At 44.2% G+C, this 19074-nt stretch overlaps 1 protein-coding gene across 2 annotated transcripts in view; it reads left to right on the top strand.

The window, feature by feature from the left end:
* The window catches only part of LOC143291084 (ATP-dependent 6-phosphofructokinase-like), a 77887-nt gene extending 59730 nt beyond the window's left edge, over positions 1–18157 (top strand). For both annotated transcript variants that reach the window (XM_076600695.1, XM_076600694.1), the window contains 5 exons: positions 517–681; positions 1803–1867; positions 7715–7926; positions 10164–10269; positions 15907–18157. In XM_076600695.1, coding sequence (XP_076456810.1) covers positions 517–681; positions 1803–1867; positions 7715–7926; positions 10164–10269; positions 15907–16042 — 684 coding nt within the window. In that variant the 3' untranslated portion in view covers positions 16043–18157. The remainder of the gene's footprint in view (positions 1–516; positions 682–1802; positions 1868–7714; positions 7927–10163; positions 10270–15906) is intronic.
* Positions 18158–19074: the final 917 nt, after the last annotated feature.

Here is a 19074-nt window from a genome sequence, read left to right as displayed (position 1 = left end):
GTGGTAAACTTTTAACATTGTCAGTTGACGCCAAATTAGGCATAAAAATAGGAAAAAATTCAGTTCTTTCCAGTCATCTTGTTTAGAACAATATTGCACCTCTGGGATGGGCACAAAAAAATAAAAAAAGAAGCCTAATTATATGCAAACTGCATTTACTGTTATATTTATATTTATTTATATTTTTTGTATTCTCTAAACTTGGCACTTTGATCTGATATTCTGACCCAACAGCTAGAGCAGTCATTATTATCATTTTTTGTTCAAACAGGAACTTCTTTTGCTAAGCATGGAAGTTTTATTTATTTTGCAAACGTTTTGGTGCAGATAGTAAAGAAGGGAAATTACTCTGTAATGCTAGGGGAGTTAACTTGCTTTAAACTGATCTTTCTCATCTTAAACATTACATTTTGAAATTATACTCAATACATAAAAAGCTTGGATTTTTTTTTTTTTAAGTGTATCACAAGTGAGTCTTGAAGGCCTTGCCTCTCTTGTTTGTGTATGTGGTACCAGATATGCGACCGCATCAAGCAGTCGGCCACTGGCACCAAGCGGCGTGTGTTTGTGGTGGAGACGATGGGGGGATACTGCGGTTACCTGGCGACCCTGAGTGCTCTGGCGGCGGGAGCCGATGCTGCCTACATCTTTGAGGAGAGGGTCACCATCTCCGACCTCAAGGTTTGTGCCGGTTTCTTTGAGCATGGGTGTGGGTTTGTGGAAAGACTGTCTGGGTTCGGGCGTGTTTGTGAGTATGTGTGCTAATGTGGAGGGATGGCCTAGAGGTAACGCATCCGCCGAGGAAGCGAGAGAATCTGAGCACGCTGGTTTGAATCACGGCTCAGCCGCCGATATTTTCTCCCCCTCCACTAGGCCTTGAGTGGTGGTCTGGACGCAAGCACACGTAAAAGAATTCACGGCAATTAAAGGTTGTTCCTGGCAAAATTCTGTAGAAAAATCCACTTGGATGGGAAAAACAAAAAAAAACTGCACGCAGGAAAAAAAAAAAAAAAGGGTGGCGCTGTAGTGTAGCGACGCGCTCTCCCTGGGGAGAGCAGCCCGACTTTCACACAGAGAAATCTGTTGTGATAAAAAGGAATACAAATACAAGTGTGTGTATGAGCATGAGTGGTTTTTTAAAATTTTTTTTATTGATTTGGTTAGTCTGTGAAAGCAGAAGAGGGTAGAGGGGTATGTGTGTATTTTGTAAGTCACTAATTTTGTGGGGTGGGGGGTGGGGGGCGTGCATTGGGGGGTGAGGGGGGGGGGGGGGGGGGCACAGGCATGTCAAGATTCCAAAGGGAAAAAAAAGACCTACAGTGAGGGACAGCAGACTACGTTTGTGCAGGGGAGGAGACAGTGAGGAGAATTTAACTCCCAGAAATTTGTTTGTGAGGAAAAACCAAGCAATCGAACCACACACACACACACACACTCATCCTCCCACCCACCCACCCACCCACACGCACACCCACATGCACACGCACACCCACACCCACCCACCCCCACACCCCCACACCCACCCACACACACCCCCACCCACACCCCCCCACCCACACCCACACACCCCCCCACACCCCCCCACACCCCCACACCCCCCCACCCACACCCACACCCCCACTCACACACCCCCAGACACCCCCCACACCTCACCCCCCCCCCCCACTCACACCCCTACACCCCCACACACACACACCCATACCCCCACCCCTCCCCCCTCCACACGCACGCACGCATGTACGCACTCTCTCTCTCTCTGTGGTGTGCATTTGCCATGGAATGTGCCGTGTGGTGTGTTTCAGAGCGATGTGGAGCACTTGAGGGACAAGATCCTTAATGCTGGGGTGCAGAGAGGGCTGGTGCTGAGGTAAGATGCCACAGCTCTGCCTTAAAGAAAAGAGTCTTTTTCTTTTTCTGTCTTTTTTTTTTTTTTTTTTTTTTCAACTGTTTGTGTGTGTGTGTGTGTGTGTGTGTGTGTGTTTGAATCTTGGTGAGAGTGAATCCTATATCAGATAAATATACTGCATTCATTTATCTGTGAGGCTTATAGTCAGAACCCATCTTCGAGAGACACACACACGCACACACGCACGCAAGCACGCACGCATGCATGAATGCACAGGCATACTCTCACACACACTTAGACACTCACTCACACACACACTCCCACTCCTTCCCCCCTAACCCCACCCCCACCCCACCCACATGCTTACACACACACACACACACAGACACGCACGCATGCATGCATGCACAGGCATACTCTCACACACATGCACACACTTACACACTCACTCACACACACACTCCCACTCCTTCCCCCCTAAACACCCCCCCCCCCCCAACCCCTCCCCCCCCACTGTCCCCCCCCCACATGCTTACACACACACACATTCTCTCTCTCTCTCATTTATACTCACACCCTCACTCGTTGAAACTAGTTTAGATTGTTTAGAAGGGGATGAGATTTAAAAAAAAAAAAAAGTCATATGGTAATTACGGATTTGTACAACAGTTGAAAACAAATGAAATATGAACAGAATGTAATGGGAATTGTTATGACAGCAAAACATGTGGGTAAAAAAACCAACCAACCAACCAACCAAAAACCCACCCTTGGCTTCAAATAGAGATTGGATGGCCAGTAATTCTAGTAATTGAATGAATTTTGATAAATTTTCCTGGATTGAAGAGAACTTTTTTTTGTGTTACCCTTGACAAGAAAAATTGCTGAATTAAAAACAGAACGTGAACCAGTCCTTAGTTGCACACACACACACACACACACACACACACACTCACAGAGGCTGTGAAAGGAGTTTGTTTATATCATGTTTATGACAGGTAGAGTGACTGGGTGGCGAGCTTGTTTCTACCAGTAACATGTTTATCATTCATTTTCCACATGTTTACGTTTCACAGATCTGATTCTTTCCGTTGCAAGAGAGGAATTCGGTGATTGGATATTTTCAAATATTCTGTGATATTTCTTGTTGGGTTTTGTTGATTTTTTTTTTTTTTTTTTTTTTTTGCTCGTGTATGTAAACAACTTATTTTTGCGATGACACTGTTTCAGTTGTCCAGATGTCTGACTGTGTGTGTGTGTGTGTGTGTGTGTGTGTGTGGTGTGTGGTAAACTTAGCAGATTCATTTCCTTTGGAAATGGTTTGTCAGCCTCAAATTTGGCTTAAAGTCAGAACAAAATTTATACTTTTGAAACACTTGTAAGAGGGGTGTAAGTCTTCTGTATTAATCGTGTATTACCCGATCATGAGTATCATATTTCTTTTTGCTAGATTTTCTTGGGTTGTTTCTGGTTCATTGCCGGGCTAACAAAAATCATGTTTCATTAACTCTTTCCATACGAACGGCGAAAGAGACGATGTTAACAGCGTTTCACCCCAATTACTATCATCAAAATATTGCAAGCGGAAGGCTATTATACTGAAGAGGTGAATGTTGACAAAGAATACCACAATTCTGATGACGGAAGCTAAAGGTTGGGTCATTCAGACACCCACTGGACATCCGAGGGGTCTGTGTAGAGGAGAAGAGAGGACTGGCCGTACTGAGTGAGTTAAGATGTGGTTTTAAGACAGAACAACATTCCAGTTCTCTTCCATGGTTGAGGGAAGAAGGATATTGTGGACAGACCACTTGGAATGACACCAAGTACTCTGTCAGCATGTTTATTGCACATCAGTGATTATTTTATAGAGGGTAATGTGTAAATGAGAAAGAGCTTTCCAGTCAGCCACACAATCCATAATAATAATAATGGTATTTATATAGCGCTGAATCTTGTGCAGAGACAAATCAAAGCGCTTTCTCACCAGTCATTCGCATGCATGCATAACTCTAAAACTGGAGAAACTAAAGACAAGGAAGAGGCAGGGGAAGGGAGGCTATTTTGGGAAGAGGTTTGTTTTAAGGCCAGACTTGAAAGAGCTGAGTGTGGAGACTTGACGAAGCGAAAGAGGAAGTTCATTCCAATTGCAAGGTCCAGAGACAGAGAAAGAACGGCGGCCAACAGTGGAGTGTTTGAATCTGGGTATGCGTAAACAGAGTGGATCCGAAGCCGATCGTAGTGAGCGAGATGGAGTGTAGAGGTGAAGGCAGTCGCAGAGATAGGAAGGGGCAGTTTTGTGAATACATCTATAACATAGAGAACTGGCCAACAGTGGAGTGTTTGAATCTGGGTATGCGTAAACAGAGTGGATCCGAAGCCGATCGTAGTGAGCGAGATGGAGTGTAGAGGTGAAGGCAGTCGCAGAGATAGGAAGGGGCAGTTTTGTGAATACATTTATAACATAGAGAACTGATCCATCATACCACCTTGCTCCAAAGTTGGTTTCTGTGGAATTTGTTCGGCACATGTTAGCTATTTTTGTAATGAATTACCTGAGGAGCAAAGTCATGGAAAAGACGGGAACAGCTTAAAGTTTGACAGATAGATGGGACCATGTAAGTTGTATGGATATTTGTGAAATGTCAGTCCTGTTTGGTCTGGACTGTCCAGCTGTGCATTTAAATTTCAGCACAATGTTGAGGTAGATCTCCAAAAAATATGTTTTGTCGACAGTGAGCGGAAAAAATATAATTTGATTCAAATTATGCAGGTGGTTATGTTTTTTTCTTCTTCAGCATATGCAGTTTACACATCATCCAGTCCAGTTAATAATAATGATAATAATGGATACTTATATAGCACACTATCCAGAAATCTGCTCTAGGTGCTGTACAAAAACGCTTTTGTTAACATAAAACATTATATCTATGTTACATACACACACCAAAATGTGACTACACACACACACACACACACACACACACACACGCTGCATGCATAAATTTTAACATACATGTGTATCTAACGGCTACCCTAACACATACGCACACATAGGCAGGCACAAACTTACATAAACACACGCACACACAATACACATTCATATACATGCATGTAGTTATGTTCACATACATACGTATAGTCACATAGTCAAGCACAGCTAACGCAAAGGAAGTGGACCTGCTACAATTGAACTTATTGCTGAGGGAAAAGGTGAGTTTTGAGACGAGATTTAAAAGATGCGAGGGAATCAGAATGACGGAGGTTATCAGGGAGCTTGTTCCACGTCTTTGGCGATTGAAAAGAAAACGATCTGTGTCCATAGGTCTTACTTCTGATGTGAGGTATCCTGAGAAGTCGAGTATCAGAGTTGCAGTAATTCATTTTATGGTTGGCTTGAAACTTTTTTTTTTTTTTGGAGTAGGAATTACACATGAGCTGTGAAGGCTCTGCCTCTCTTGTTCTTATTGACATGGACTTCTCAGCATGAGGGAGAGTTTTGGCACGCAGTTGTACAGAGTTGCAGATGAGTTTGTGTATTGCTTGCATGTTTGTTTGAAATAGCAAGAAATGAAAGATATGCTGTTCCTAGTGTTATTATTTTGTTTTATTATGGTTTTTTAAAATATTTTTTTTATCAATACTTTTTTTTTATATTGAATTTTTTTTTTTTTATATACAAGGTTTTGCTTGAATCCTGTGTGTTATGGGTCTAGCCAGTGTGAAACCAATGTACATGTGAGTAGAGGAATTGCAGGCAGCAGCCGTACCAACCCCTTCGTTCCAAAGCTTTGTTCCTGTGTCATGGTAACTCAGCTTTGTGTCCCAAGATCGCCTGTTTAGGAAGCATGATAATGATATGGGTGGAGTGATGGCCTAGAGGTAACGCGTCCACCTAGGAAACGAGAGAATCTGAGCGTGCTGGTTCGAATCACGGCTCAGCCGCTGATATATTCTCCCCCTCCACTAGACCTTGAGTGGTGGTCTGGACGCTAGTCATTCAGATGAGACGATAAGCCGAAGTCCCATGTGGAGCATGCACTTAACACACATAAAAGAACCCACGGCAACAAAAGGGTTGTTCCTGGCAAAATTCTGTAGAAAAATCCACTTCGATGGGAAAAACAAATAAAACTGCACGCTGGAAAAAATACAAAAAAAAAAAAAAAAAGGGTGGCGCTGTAGTGTAGTGACATGCTCTCCCTGGGGAGAGCAGCCCGAATTTCACACGGAGAAATCTGTTGTGACAAAAAGCAATACAAATACAAATAAGGAAGCTTGTGGCCATGCCTGAAGCCTGAATTCACTTTGTGGAGGAGACGTTGCACTGGTGATGTGCCTACATTAGTCAGTATTCATAACCGTGACCAGTCATGATGATAATGAAATAAGGGAAATCTTCAGGTACAGGTTTTGGAACACATTTTGCACTCAAGATGTAAGTTTCAGGTTCAGTTTTTGGGGGTTAGGAGCCTTTGTTTTTGTTTTGTTTGTTTGTTTCTGTCTACAAACCTTGAACTTTTGTTTTGGTCCTTGTCTTGAGGTTAAGGGGAGAGAATCAGAATGTCACAAGGTCATCAGCAGAAAGGTCTTAGTTATATGAAAGAATAGGTTGATCCAGCAAGTTCAGTTGATGAAAATCGGCTCCAGTGTGATGATAATGATGATGTGGATACTTATATAGCGCCTTTCCTCGGTCAAAGACCAAGCTCTAACTAGTAAGCACTTTGCAAACACAGAGTCATTTGCACAACAGGCTGCCTTCCTGGGTAGAGCCGACTGACGGGCTGCCATTGGACGCTGATCATTCGTTTCCTGTGTCATTCAATCAGGTTTCATTCACAGACACGACGGGCGCCGTAGTCGAGTAGTTAAAGTGTTGGACTGTCAATCTGAGGGTCCCGGGTTCGAATCACGGTGACGGCGCCTGGTGGGTAAAGGGTGGAGATTTTTCCGATCTCCCAGGTCAACATATGTGCAGACCTGCTAGTGCCTGAACCCCCTTCGTGTGTATATGCAAGCAGAAGATCAAATATGCACGTTAAAGATCCTGTAATCCATGTCAGTGTTCGGTGGGTTATGGAAACAAGAACATACCCAGCATGCACACCCCCGAAAACGGAGTATGGCTGCCTACATGGCGGGGTAAAAACGGTCATACACGTAAAAGCCCACTCGTGTGCATACGAGTGAACGCAGAAGAAGATTCACACACACATTATTCTCATGCAGACATGTAACATTTTACATGTATGACCATTTTGTTTATTTACCCCACCACTTAGGCAACCATACTCTTTAGTTTTAGGAGGTGTGCATGCTGGGTATGTTCTTGCTTCCATAACCCACCGAACACTGACATGGATTGCAGGATTGGAGGATTTTTAACGTGGTTATTGGATCTTCTGCATGTGTATACACACGAAGCGGGTTCAGGCACTAGCATGTCTGCACATATGTTGACCCTTCAGTTTCAGTTGCTCAAGGAGGCATCACTGCATTCGGACAAATCCATATACGCTACACCACGTCTGCCAAGCAGATGCCTGACCAGCAGTGTAACCCAACGCACTTAGTCAGGCCTTGAGAAAAAAAAAGAAAAAGAAAAAAGAAAAAAAAGGTGAATAAATAATAGATAAGTGTAAATAAATAAATAAATAAATGAATAATAATTATAATATGAAAAAAGGTAGTAGTAATAATAATAATAAAAAATAAATAAATGAATAAATAAATAAATAAATAAGACAAAAATGATGATAAATAAGCAAATAAATGTAAAACATGAAGACACTTGATGAGCTATAAGTGTGTGTAATGTTTCCTTTCACCATTACCCGAAGAGTGATTTGAAGTGTGTGAACACAGGAATGAATCGGCCAACCCAAACTACACGACAGAGTTCATCCACCAGCTGTTTGGCGAGGAAGGCAAGGGTGTGTTCTCCGTACGCATGAACATCCTGGGCCACATGCAGCAGGGTGGAGTGCCCTCCCCTTTCGACCGCAACTATGGCACCAAGATGGCTGCTAAGTGTGTGTCTTGGTTCAAGGACATGGTTGAGCGACATGTCAAAGATGGTGAGTGAAATATAGACAGAATCAGTCGGAATTCACAGTTAAAAATAATAAACCATGAGAGTTAATACCCTTGAATTGATGAAACGTAAAAATTTCCAGTCTTGACTTTTCTGAAAATGAAGTCCTTTTCACTTCATATGACGTTTAGAAGTACTTGTACTTGGCTCTACATGTTATTAGTTTAACAGAATACTCAATTTTCATATCAACTTTAAAACTATAAAACTAGAATGAACATAAAAGAGAAATTGAATCGACCATGTCAGCCGGGTGTAACTAAACTTGTACATCTATCTAGATCCAGAGAAAACGGCTAAATGTTGCAGTGTGATTGCGGCGATAGCCACATCTCTCTTACCGTGGACTTAAAAAGAATTTTTAATTGCCCTTAAAGATTTTTTGAATGCCCAAGATACACCAGAATAATATGATTTAAACAGCGTTCTTACTGCAAATACCGCAATTGATTTATTGCCCTTTAAAAAAAAGCATGTTTAAATATTATATTTTTGAACGTCAGTTAAGGAGCCACGATAGTGTAATGGGTAAGACAGTTTCTTCTCACCCGAACGCGTGGGGTTCGAATCTGCCGTTAGGACTTTTTTTTTTCCTTTTTTTTTTTTTTTTTTTTTTTAACCCGAAGCTTTATAATAACAAATACAGAACACATTTTAACGATTAGATTTTTTAAAAAGTGTATCACAAGTGAGTCTTGAAGGCCTTGCCTCTCTTGGTTTTTAAAAATTTTTTTTTTTTACCTATATGCCAGTTGAATGTAATACACGAAGCTGTGGATTGAATTTTGTGCGCCCCCCCCCCCCCTCTTTTTTTTCTTTTTTTTTTGTTCCTGGACTTTCTTGGGTCGACCACCGTTTTATTATGTATATATATATAAATTCATTATGACATTCAGAATAGATGGGTAAATATGTGAACATAAACAATAACAGATGTAAGTGATTATGTTGATTATATATATATATATGTATATATAGTTCATTACACAATCAAACACATGAATCATTTTATGGTTTTTAGTGACAAGAGTGTGTGGAGGAGGGGGGTAGAGGAGGTGCAGGGTAATGTGTGTGGTGTGTGTGTGTGTGTGTTGGAGCTCATGTACGTTTATATGTATTTGACTGTGCTTTCATATCTGTGAAACTGCATGTTCGGTGCATATCTGTTATGCATGTGTCGGTGTATATGTGAATGTGTGTCTTCATGTTTTACATCTATTTGCTTTTTTTTAAAAAATTTTTTTTTTTTTTATAGTTATTATTTATTATTTATTTATTTATTTATTTGTGTAAGCTTATCTATCATTTATTCACCTTTTTTTTTTTTTTCCCTCAAGGCCTGACTAAGCGCGTTGGGTTACGCTGCTGGTCAGGCATCTGCTTGGCAGATGTGGTGTAGCGTATATGGATTTGTCCGAACGCAGTGACGCCTCCTTGAGCTACTGAAACGGAAACTGAAACTAGTGACAAGAGTGAGAGTACTTGTTTCTTGTTTGATTTTTATTGCAACCAGTGTACATCAAACTCTGTGACGATGCTCATGGAGAAGACAGGATTCCTTTCGTTAGTCCAGGTCAGATGAAAGGTCACGGTCACAGGAAGCTTAAAGGTCACGGGATGTTGTTGCCTTTGACCTTTGCTGTCATTTGTGATCCTTTTCTTTTCATCATGATTGTCACGGGAGGGTTCGTTGAGGGTCGTGTTAGTCCTGACTTTTTGCTTCAGCTTTGTGACCATTGTCACTGTTGTTGGCGCTAATCCTTGTTATTGTGTGATGTGTGTGTGTGACGTGTGTGTGTGTGTGTGTGTGTGTGTGTGTGTGTGTCTGATATGTGTGTGTCTGATATGTGTGTGTGAGTGCGTGTGTGTGTGTGATGCGTACGTGTGTGTGTGTGTAATGTGTATGTTGTGTGTGTGCGTTTGTGTGTGTGTGTGTGTGTGTGTGTGATATGTGTGTGTCTGATGTGTGTGTGTGTGTGTGTGTGTGTGTGATGCGTACGTGTGTGTGTGTAATGTGTATGTTGTGTGTGTGCGTGTGTGTGTGTGTGTGTGTGATGCGTGCATGTGTGTGTGTGTAATGTGTATGTTGTGTGTGTGCGTTTGTGTGTGTGTGTGTGACGTGTGTGTGTGTGTCTGTGTGTGTGACGTGTGTGTGTGTGTGTGTGACGTGTGTGTGTGTGACGTGTGTGCGTGTGTGTGTGTGTGTGTGTGCGCTGTCAGGGCGCGTGGAGGTGACCACCAAGGACTCGTGTGTGCTGCTGGGGGTGCAGAAGCGTCAGCTGGAGTTCACCCCTGTGGTGGACCTGGCCGCCAACACAGACTTCCAGTGAGTACCGCCCGCCAGGCCCCGCAATCAGTGTCTGGCCTTTAACATTATGGGACTCTGCTTCCCCCCTGCTGAAGTGACTGGGGCCCGGTCAGGGTTACTGCCCCAGTGTTGTTCAGGACTCTGTTCACCCCCTCCCCTCACACCCCCCCCACCCCCCCGACTGAAGTGACTGGGGCCCAGTCAGGGTTACTGCCCCAGTGTTGTTCAGGACTCTGTTCACCCCCTCCCCTCACACCCCCCCCCACCCCCCCGACTGAAGTGACTGGGGCCCAGTCAGGGTTACTGCCCCAGTGTTGTTCAGGACTCTGTTCACCCCCTCCCCTCACACCCCCCCCCCACCCCCCCGACTGAAGTGACTGGGGCCCAGTCAGGGTTACTGCCCCAGTGTTGTTCAGGACTCTGTTCACCCCCTCCCCTCACCCCCCCCCCCCACCCCCCCCCGACTGAAGTGACTGGGGCCCAGTCAGGGTTATTGCCCCAGTGTTGTTCAGGACTCTGCTCCCCCCCCCCCCCCCCCACCCCCAGTGTTGTTCAGGACTCTGTTCCCCCTGCTGAAGTGACTGGGGCCCAGGTGCGTGCTACACATGGAACCTCAAGTTTATTGACTGAAAGACTAGATGTTCAGTTTTGATTTTCCAGTCAAACTTGGGGAGAAAGGGTGAGAGCGGGATTCAAACCCACACCTGATGGGCACAATAGCCGAGTGGTTATAGTGTTGGACTGTCAATCTGAGGGTCCCGGGTTCGAATCACGGTGACGGCGCCTGGTGGGTAAAGGGTGGAGATTTTTCCGATCTCCCAGGTCAACATATGTGCAGAATTGGTAGTGCCTGAACCCCCTTCGTGTGTATATGCAAGCAGAAGATCAAATACGCACGTTAAAGATCCTTTAATCCATGTCAGCGTTCGGTGGGTTATGGAAACAAGAACATGCCCAGCATGCACACCCCCGAAAGCGGAGTGTGGCTGCCTACATGGCGGGGTAAAAACGGTCATACATGTAAAAAACCCACTCGCGTATATACGAGTGAACGTGGGAGTTGAAGCCTACGAACACAGAAGAAGAAGAAAAAGATGCCATGGGTTCTTTTTCAGTGCGCCAGGCGCGTGCCGCCGCACACGGAACCTCAAGTTTATTGACTGAAAGACTAGATGTTTAGTTTTGATTTTCCAGTCAGACTTGGGGAGAAAGGGTGAGAGCGGGATTCGAACCCACACCCTCACAGACTCTTCTGTATTGGCAAGCTGAGCGTCTTAACCATTCTGCCGTCTTCCCCCCCCTGCTGGGGAGGGACGGTGGTGGAAGTGGGTAGTGTCGGTTTGCGACTGGGCATGTCTGCGCTTTGGCTTGGGATTCGAGCCCACACCCTCACAGACTCTGTGTATTGGCAGCTGAGCGTCTTAACCATTCTGCCACCTTCCCCCCCCCCCCCCCCCCCTCCCCCGGGGGAGGGACAGTGGTGGAAGTGGGTAGTGTCGGTTTGTGACCCGGGCATGTCTGCGCTTTGTGGCTTCTGCTTTTGTTGGCGCCTTTGCTTGTGTTGTACAGGTCTTTCCTTCTTCTGCATCTTCCCTTTCTCTGCTTTTCATCCCCCCCGCCCCCCCCTCCCCCCTCGCCCCTCGTCCCCGTCCCCCCTCCCAGTTCTAGCCATGCACTCTCCTTTTCCATAGATGCTTATGTTCCTCCTCCCCCTCCCCTTCCCTTCCCCTCCCCTGCACCCCCCAAATGCCAACGTGCACTTATGTGCTTATGCATGCACAAACACTTGTACACGTGTGGGTACATCCTGTATGCAAGTAATGTGCTTACGCATGCACAAACACTTGTACACACGTAGGTACACACTGTATGCAAGTAATGCATGCACCGCTGTTGTTTTTAACATTTAACATTCCTGTATGCTTTACCATTTTGTGAATGATTCATTGCTTTTGATGTTGTTGGTTTTACTCAGAAAAAAAAAACAGTGCCAAATGTTGTTTTACTCATTTCATTGATTGTTCGAAGTATTGCTTGGAGTTGGCTGCCTTTTGTGCACTGAACAGTATCCATGCAGTTTTGCCGTGGATGAACCAGCTAACAAAATCCTGTAACAGTGTATGCACTGTGTCTGTGTGAGTGGTGTCAGCACGTAATTTAAACACTGTCGTTACGTCAACTGCAACTGCTAAAAACTATGCCGCGGTCCTAAGCTTGCCACGTGCCTTTTGTGTGATGTTGGTGTCCACGTATGTGGAAATTAAAAAAAAAAAAAAATCTTTTTAAACATTTTTTTTATCCCTGGTGTTTGTTGTTTTGGTTTATCTTCAGCCTGTCTTTTGGTTTGTTTGCATCACCTTGACAGGAAGCGCATTTCGAGAAACAAAGGATGGTGGATGAAGTTGCGATATCTGCTGCGGATTTTGGCCGGCCACGGAGTGCTTGTTGGTGTTGCTTTTTTTTTTGTGTGTGGTTTTTTTTTTTTTTTTTTTTTTCCTTCAACTCTTTATCCTCCTCCTCCTCCATTCTGTCCCCCACCTGCTCCGCCCCCCCCCACCCCCACTTTTTTTTTTCCTCGGTTATCTCAGTTACTTTGGAAACTTTGGGTCAGGGCTGCGCGATGATGGCTTCAAAGTTTTTGTGCCTAGGACTACAGTAGTGAGATGCTTTGATTAGAATTGGGATGTGTAGGTGGTTTGCTGTGTGTGTGGGTGTGTGTGGGTGTGTGTGGTGTGTGTGGGTGTGTGTGGTGTGTGTGGGTGTGTGGGTGTGGGTGTGTGTGGTGTGTGTGGGTGGGTGTGGGTGTGTGCGCAAGAGAAGAAGTGTGCGTGGGCTTGCTAGCAAGACACAGATGAACAGTTTTCTTTGTCCTTTTCTTCAAATGATGTGTACAAAAAAAAAAAAAGACTAGCAAAGGTAGGGTAATTTTCCTTATTTGAGTGGAGCTATTGATAGCCTAGAACTTTAGAATTTAACTAATTTGTTCTGACTAAATGCCGATATTATCGTTGATTGCCTCTTCTGTTTTGTGTGTGTGTGTGTGCATTTAATTTTTTTATATTTTTTATGTAAGGCATTGTGCATGAATAGACAAACAAATTAGAAGTTGGGTAGCTCTTTCCAGAAGTGCTGTGATGTAGTCTGCATGAAGACACAGTTAGAACTAGAGTACTTCTCCAGAAGTGCAGCTTTGTGGTGTGCATGAAGATTAGAGCACTTCTCCAGAAGTGCAGGGTTGTGGTGTGCATGAAGATTAGAGCACTTCTCCAGAAGTGCAGGGATGTGGTGTGCATGAAGATTAGAGCACTTCTCCAGAAGTGCAGGGATGTGGTGTGCATGAAAATTAGAGCACTTCTCCAGAAGTGCACCTTTGTAGTGTGCATGAAGATTAGAGCACTTCTCCAGAAGTGCAGCTTTGTAGTGTGCATGAAGATTAGAGCACTTCTCCAGAAGTGCAGCTTTGTAGTGTGCATGAAGAGTAGAGTATTTCTCCAGAATTGCTGTTTTGTAGTGTGCATGAAGATTAGAGCACTTCTCCAGAAGTGCAGGGATGTGGTGTGCATGAAGATTAGAGCACTTCTCCAGAAGTGCAGCTTTGTGGTGTGCATGAAGATTAGAGCACTTCTCCAGAAGTGCAGGTTTGTGGTGTGCATGAAGATTAGAGCACTTCTCAAGAAGTGCTGCTTTGTAGTGTGCATGAAGATTAGAGCACTTCTCCAGAAGTGCTGCTTTGTAGTGTGCATGAAGATTAGAGCACTCCTCCAGAAGTGCAGCTTTGTAGTGTGCATGAAGAGTAGAGCACTTCTCCAGAAGTGCTGCTTTGTAGTGTGCATGAAGAGTAGAGCACTTCTCCAGAAGTGCTGCTTTGTAGTGTGCATGAAGATTAGAGCACTTCTCCAGAAGTGCAGGGATGTGGTGTGCATGAAGATTGGAGCACTTCTCCAGAAGTGCAGGGATGTGGTGTGCATGAAGATTAGAGCACTTCTCCAGAAGTGCAGGGATGTGGTGTGCATGAAGATTAGAGCACTTCTCCAGAAGTGCAGGGATGTGGTGTGCATGAAGATTAGAGCACTTCTCCAGAAGTGCAGGGATGTGGTGTGCATGAAGATTAGAGCACTTCTCTAGAAGTGCAGGGATGTGGTGTGCATGAAGATTAGAGCACTTCTCTAGAAGTGCACCTTTGTAGTGTGCATGAAGAGTAGAGCACTTCTCCAGAAGTGCAACTTTGTAGTGTGCATGAAGAGTAGAGTATTTCTCCAGAATTGCTGCTTTGTAGCGTGCATGAAGAGTAGAGCACTTCTCCAGAAGTGCAACTTTGTATGCATGAAGAGTAGAGTATTTCTCCAGAAGTGCAGCTTTGTAGTGTGCATGAAGATTAGAGCACTCCTCCAGAAGTGCTGCTTTGTAGTGTGCATGAAGATTAGAGCACTTCTCCAGAAGTGCAGCTTTGTAGTGTGCATGAAGACTAGAGGTTGGGGGGACGTGGGGGGTGTATGTGGTGTGTGAGTGTATGGTGTGTGTGTATGTATGCGTATGTGCATATTCATGCGTGCGTGCATGTGTGTGTGTGTGTGTGTGCACGCGTTTCTGTGTGTGAGTGTGTGTGTGTGTGTGTGTGCATGTGTGTGTGTGTTCACAATGAAAACTTATTTCACTCTGTGCCTCTATGTGTGTGTGTTTGTGTGTGTGTGTGTGTGTGTGTGTGTGTGTGTGTGTGTGTGTGTTTTCATATTCATGTATGTGAGTGTGTGTGTGTGTTTCTCTGTCTTGGATGTCGTATGGGTCTTCTGTTCTCTTCTAATCTTTCATTGCTTTCTGCTCCGTCCTCCCCCCCCCAGCCCCCCCACCCCCCCGCACCCCTCCCCTCCGCTGCTCCTCTCTTGGTCCTTCCGGTGGAAGAGCTTTCCGTTTTCAGTTGGACAAGCCTCGAATCACCTGCCTTTTTGTCTGTCTCATCCTTCAGCGCAACTCTGGATTCGCTTTGTGTCAGTTCTTACAGTGTCATGTCTTATAGTAGTGTCAGTACCATGTTATCTTGAATCTTCACAATGAAAAACTTATTTCACTCTGTGCCTCTATGTGTGTGTGTGTGTGTGTGTGTGTTTTCATATTCATGTATGCGTGCATACTTAATGAGTTTGGTTTCAGTTGCTTTTGTTTTTTTGAATGGTTTAAGATAATTATTTGTTTATTTATCATCATTATTAGTATTTTAGTTTTAAAAAATGTTGTTTTCTTTTTTTTTTTTTTTTTTTTTTGCACAATAAAATGGAATCATGACTATTTAGACACAAAAACGCAGTGGAGCATTGGTATGGTTTGACAGTTCTGATATGACGGTCCCTGTGCAGTCAGCTGACTGTAAGCAACTATTCACAGTTCACATGGTGCACATTGGATCATAGCTGAGCATTTGTTAAATTTTATCTACATATCTCTCTCTCTCTCTCTCTCTCTATATATATATATATATATATATTTTTGTAACACCAGTTTCATCACATTTGTCGCACATGAATAGCTGCTCGTGGGGGGGGGTGTGGGGGGGGGGGAGGAGGGTAGGTTGTTGGGGAGGGCGGGGTGGGGGGGCGGGGAGGGGTTCCCCTTTCGCCGCCGAAGTAACAGGACTGAGGACTGGGTTCTCTGCGTGTGCAGGAGGCGCATCCCCAAGAAGCAGTGGTGGCTGAAGCTTCGCCCCCTGCTGCGCATCCTGGCCATGCACCAGGTGCAGTCCTACGAGATGGACGTGGAGATTGCCGATGTGGAGGGCGTAGAGGAAGACATCATGTGAGCAGCGGCTGCCCCGTCCTGCCGGAGAGGCGGGCGCTTAGGGCCGTCCGGGAAGAAACGTTGGACCTGGTGAGCCGAGGCGGCGGCGGCGGCGGCAGCGGCTGCGACTTGGGGAGGGGGTTGGAGGGGGGATGTGGCGGACGGTGCTGTAAGGGTGGGTGGTGTGAAGGGCAGTCTACTGCAGTGGCTGTTTTGGCGCTTCTGTTGTTTTTATTGAGTTTGTTGGTCAATTTAGGAGGGTTGTGAGAAGGTGAGTTGAGGTGTGTTTGGGAGGGGGGAAAAAAAAAAGCGATGGCAAGTGAAGGTGGTGTGTTGGTTTTGTTTTGTGTGTGTGTGTGTGTGTGTGTGTGTGTGTGTGTGTGTGTGTGTAGAGTTTCTTAGTTTGTTGCATGGTTTTGTGGTTTTTCATTTTTTTTCCAGGTTTTTTTTCTCTCTGTTCTCCTTCTATCAGTCTGTCTGTCTGTCTCATTGGCTCATATGTGAACAAAGTGTGTCTATGTAATAACCCTATTTAGTTGTGTGTGTGTGTGTGTGTGTGTGTGTGTGTTGCCCATGGTAACCTACAGTTAACACCCTTTCACCACCAGTCAGTGCGACACTCCCTGGCACCAGAAGCACAGAAAAGTTGGCATCAAAGAATAGCTGGGGATTCGCCTGTGATGTGTGCAAAATAAGGTCTATCCTACCGTTTAAAGTTAATTAAGAGCAGTAAGTTTGGGAATAACAGACCCATGATCTGGAGTGATGGCCTAGAGGTAATGCGTCCGCCTAGGAAGCGAGAGAATATGAGCACACCGGTTCGAATCCCGGCACAGTTGCCAGTATTTCCTCCCCCTCCACTAGACCTTGAGTGGTGGTCTGAACGCAGGTCATTTAGATGAGACGATAAACTGAGGTCATTTGTGCAGCATGCACTTAGTGCACGTAAAAGAACCCATGGCAACAAAAGTGTTGTCCCTGGCAAAATTCGGAAGGAAAATCCACTTTGATCTTTGATAGGAAAACAAAATGAAACAAAACCAAAAAAGAAAATTGCATGCTTTGAAAAAAAAAAGAAAAAAAAAGGGTGGCGCTCTCAGTGTAGTGGTGTGCTCTCCCTGGGGAGAGCAGCTCGAAATTCATACAGAGGAATCTGTTGTGACAAAAAAGAGTAATACAGTACAATACAATACAATACAATACACTACAATCTGGTGGCATTTCAGTGATGTTGGTGCTTTTCCTGGCTGGTGCTGAAATGGGACCTTGGCGGTGAAAGGGGTTTAACACATTAATTTTCTCTGGAAGTTCTTTGTCAGTTTCAAGATTGGGATGAAGCATAAAAACAAAGATAATAATTCTTTCCACACATACCGAATATTGTGGTGTAAGTCTTATGGGCAAAACCATATTTCGGAAATCGTGAATGTTTTATTGCATTTAGCCTCTGGATCCACAAGAGTTCCTGGCCCATTTGCCGAATTAGCGTTTGAATCGCTGGCTTTGAGCTGTTGGGGTTTTTTTGTTTGTTTGTTTTTTTGTTTTGTTTGCGTGTCATTTGATTACTTTTCAACAGCATCGTACACCGTGGAGCTTCATCCCATGGAAAGTTTCTCTCGTTGAAACATCAGCCCAAGCCTCGTTTTGTGGGTAGATATATATGTTCTTGCCTTTAATTCAGTGGGAATCACACATGAGCCAGTTGAGCGGTACGGGCCCTGCCTCGGGTTTTCTGCTTACTTAACCTCCCAGCCTTTCAGGTTCTCCTCACACACCTGTCTGCAACGGATAAGGATGTCAGACAGTCCTTACTAATTTTATTAAATTTTATTTCTGTGGGTTTTTTTTTTAAACAGTGCAAAGGATATTTTGTAACATGGTAAAAAAAAAGAAATAGAAAAGAGGAATCCTGTATCCTTGCATGTATTTCTGTGTGTGTGTGTGTGTGTGTGTGTGTGTGTCTCTCTCTCTCTCTTTCTCTCGCTGTCTGTGTGTGTATGTGTGTGTGTGTGTGTGTGTGTGTGTGTGTTAAAAAAATCAGTGCATTCTTTTGTTCTGATTCTGTTGCAAGTTGTGCATTTTAAACAGTGTAGTTTAGATGTGTATGGATAGAGAGAGAGAGAGAGAGAGAGAGAGAGAGGGGAAAAAAGTCATCTCAGTTGTATGTGAGTGCATTTCAAGCTTGTAAACTATGTAGTGTCGTGTGGGTGTTCTTCTTGTTGTTGTTGAGTCTGTCGTTTTGTGCGTGTGTGGGTTTAAAAAAATTTTTTTTTTAATGTAGATTGTACAAAACTATAAAAAAAAAAACAAGAATGGTTGTGGAAGTCAGAATGCTGGTACTGTTAGTCATGAGTCTCAGAGACAAATCTTTTAACAGAGGATAGTGTTGAGTTAATAGGAAACAGGCTGTAGATAATTTAAGTGTTCTAGCATAGAAATAAATTGTACTTTAAAAGTTGTTTTTGAAATCTGAGGGACATGTCCTTGTTGTTGGTTTTTTTTTTCCACAAGCATTCAGCAGATATTGCATCATTTTTTTTTTTTCTCACTTGTGTGATGATTTGATGGATGGTTTATTAGCCTAATGTCGCACATGCTGCTTAAGATGGAAAAGCCGAAGATACGACACTTTTGGAAGTGTGCGCTCATTTCTGAGCGACAGATGTAGACCACGTGGAGATTTGGTCGAGTAGAAGCACCCGTATCCCCCCCCCCTCCCTCCCCCTCCTTTTCTCAGTGTCTTTCTTCACCTGCCCTCTCTCTCCCTCTCCCTCTCTCTCTCTTGCTCACTCTCTCACCCCATCCTCCCAGTCTCTCTCTTATCAGCCAGACAAAAGTGGAAGAAAAGAGAAAAGAAACGACTGTGTGTCTTGGATGAGGGCCCAGTTCACTGAAGGAAGAAGCGGTTCATTTTGTGACAGCATCAAAACTGTGTTTCGTCAGGGTGATCAGCTTGTATGTTACCTTAACCTGCTCTTCAGTTGTGAGAGAACTAACACAGAATTTGGTAATTGATATCATTGCTGACAGCTAACTTTTTTTTTTCTTTCTTCT

The sequence above is a fragment of the Babylonia areolata genome, chromosome 16 (assembly GCF_041734735.1).
Source record: "Babylonia areolata isolate BAREFJ2019XMU chromosome 16, ASM4173473v1, whole genome shotgun sequence".
Classification (NCBI taxonomy): domain Eukaryota; kingdom Metazoa; phylum Mollusca; class Gastropoda; order Neogastropoda; family Buccinidae; genus Babylonia; species Babylonia areolata.
The sequence above is the reverse complement of the archived record's forward strand: the minus strand, read 5'-3'. Positions and strand labels throughout refer to the sequence as shown.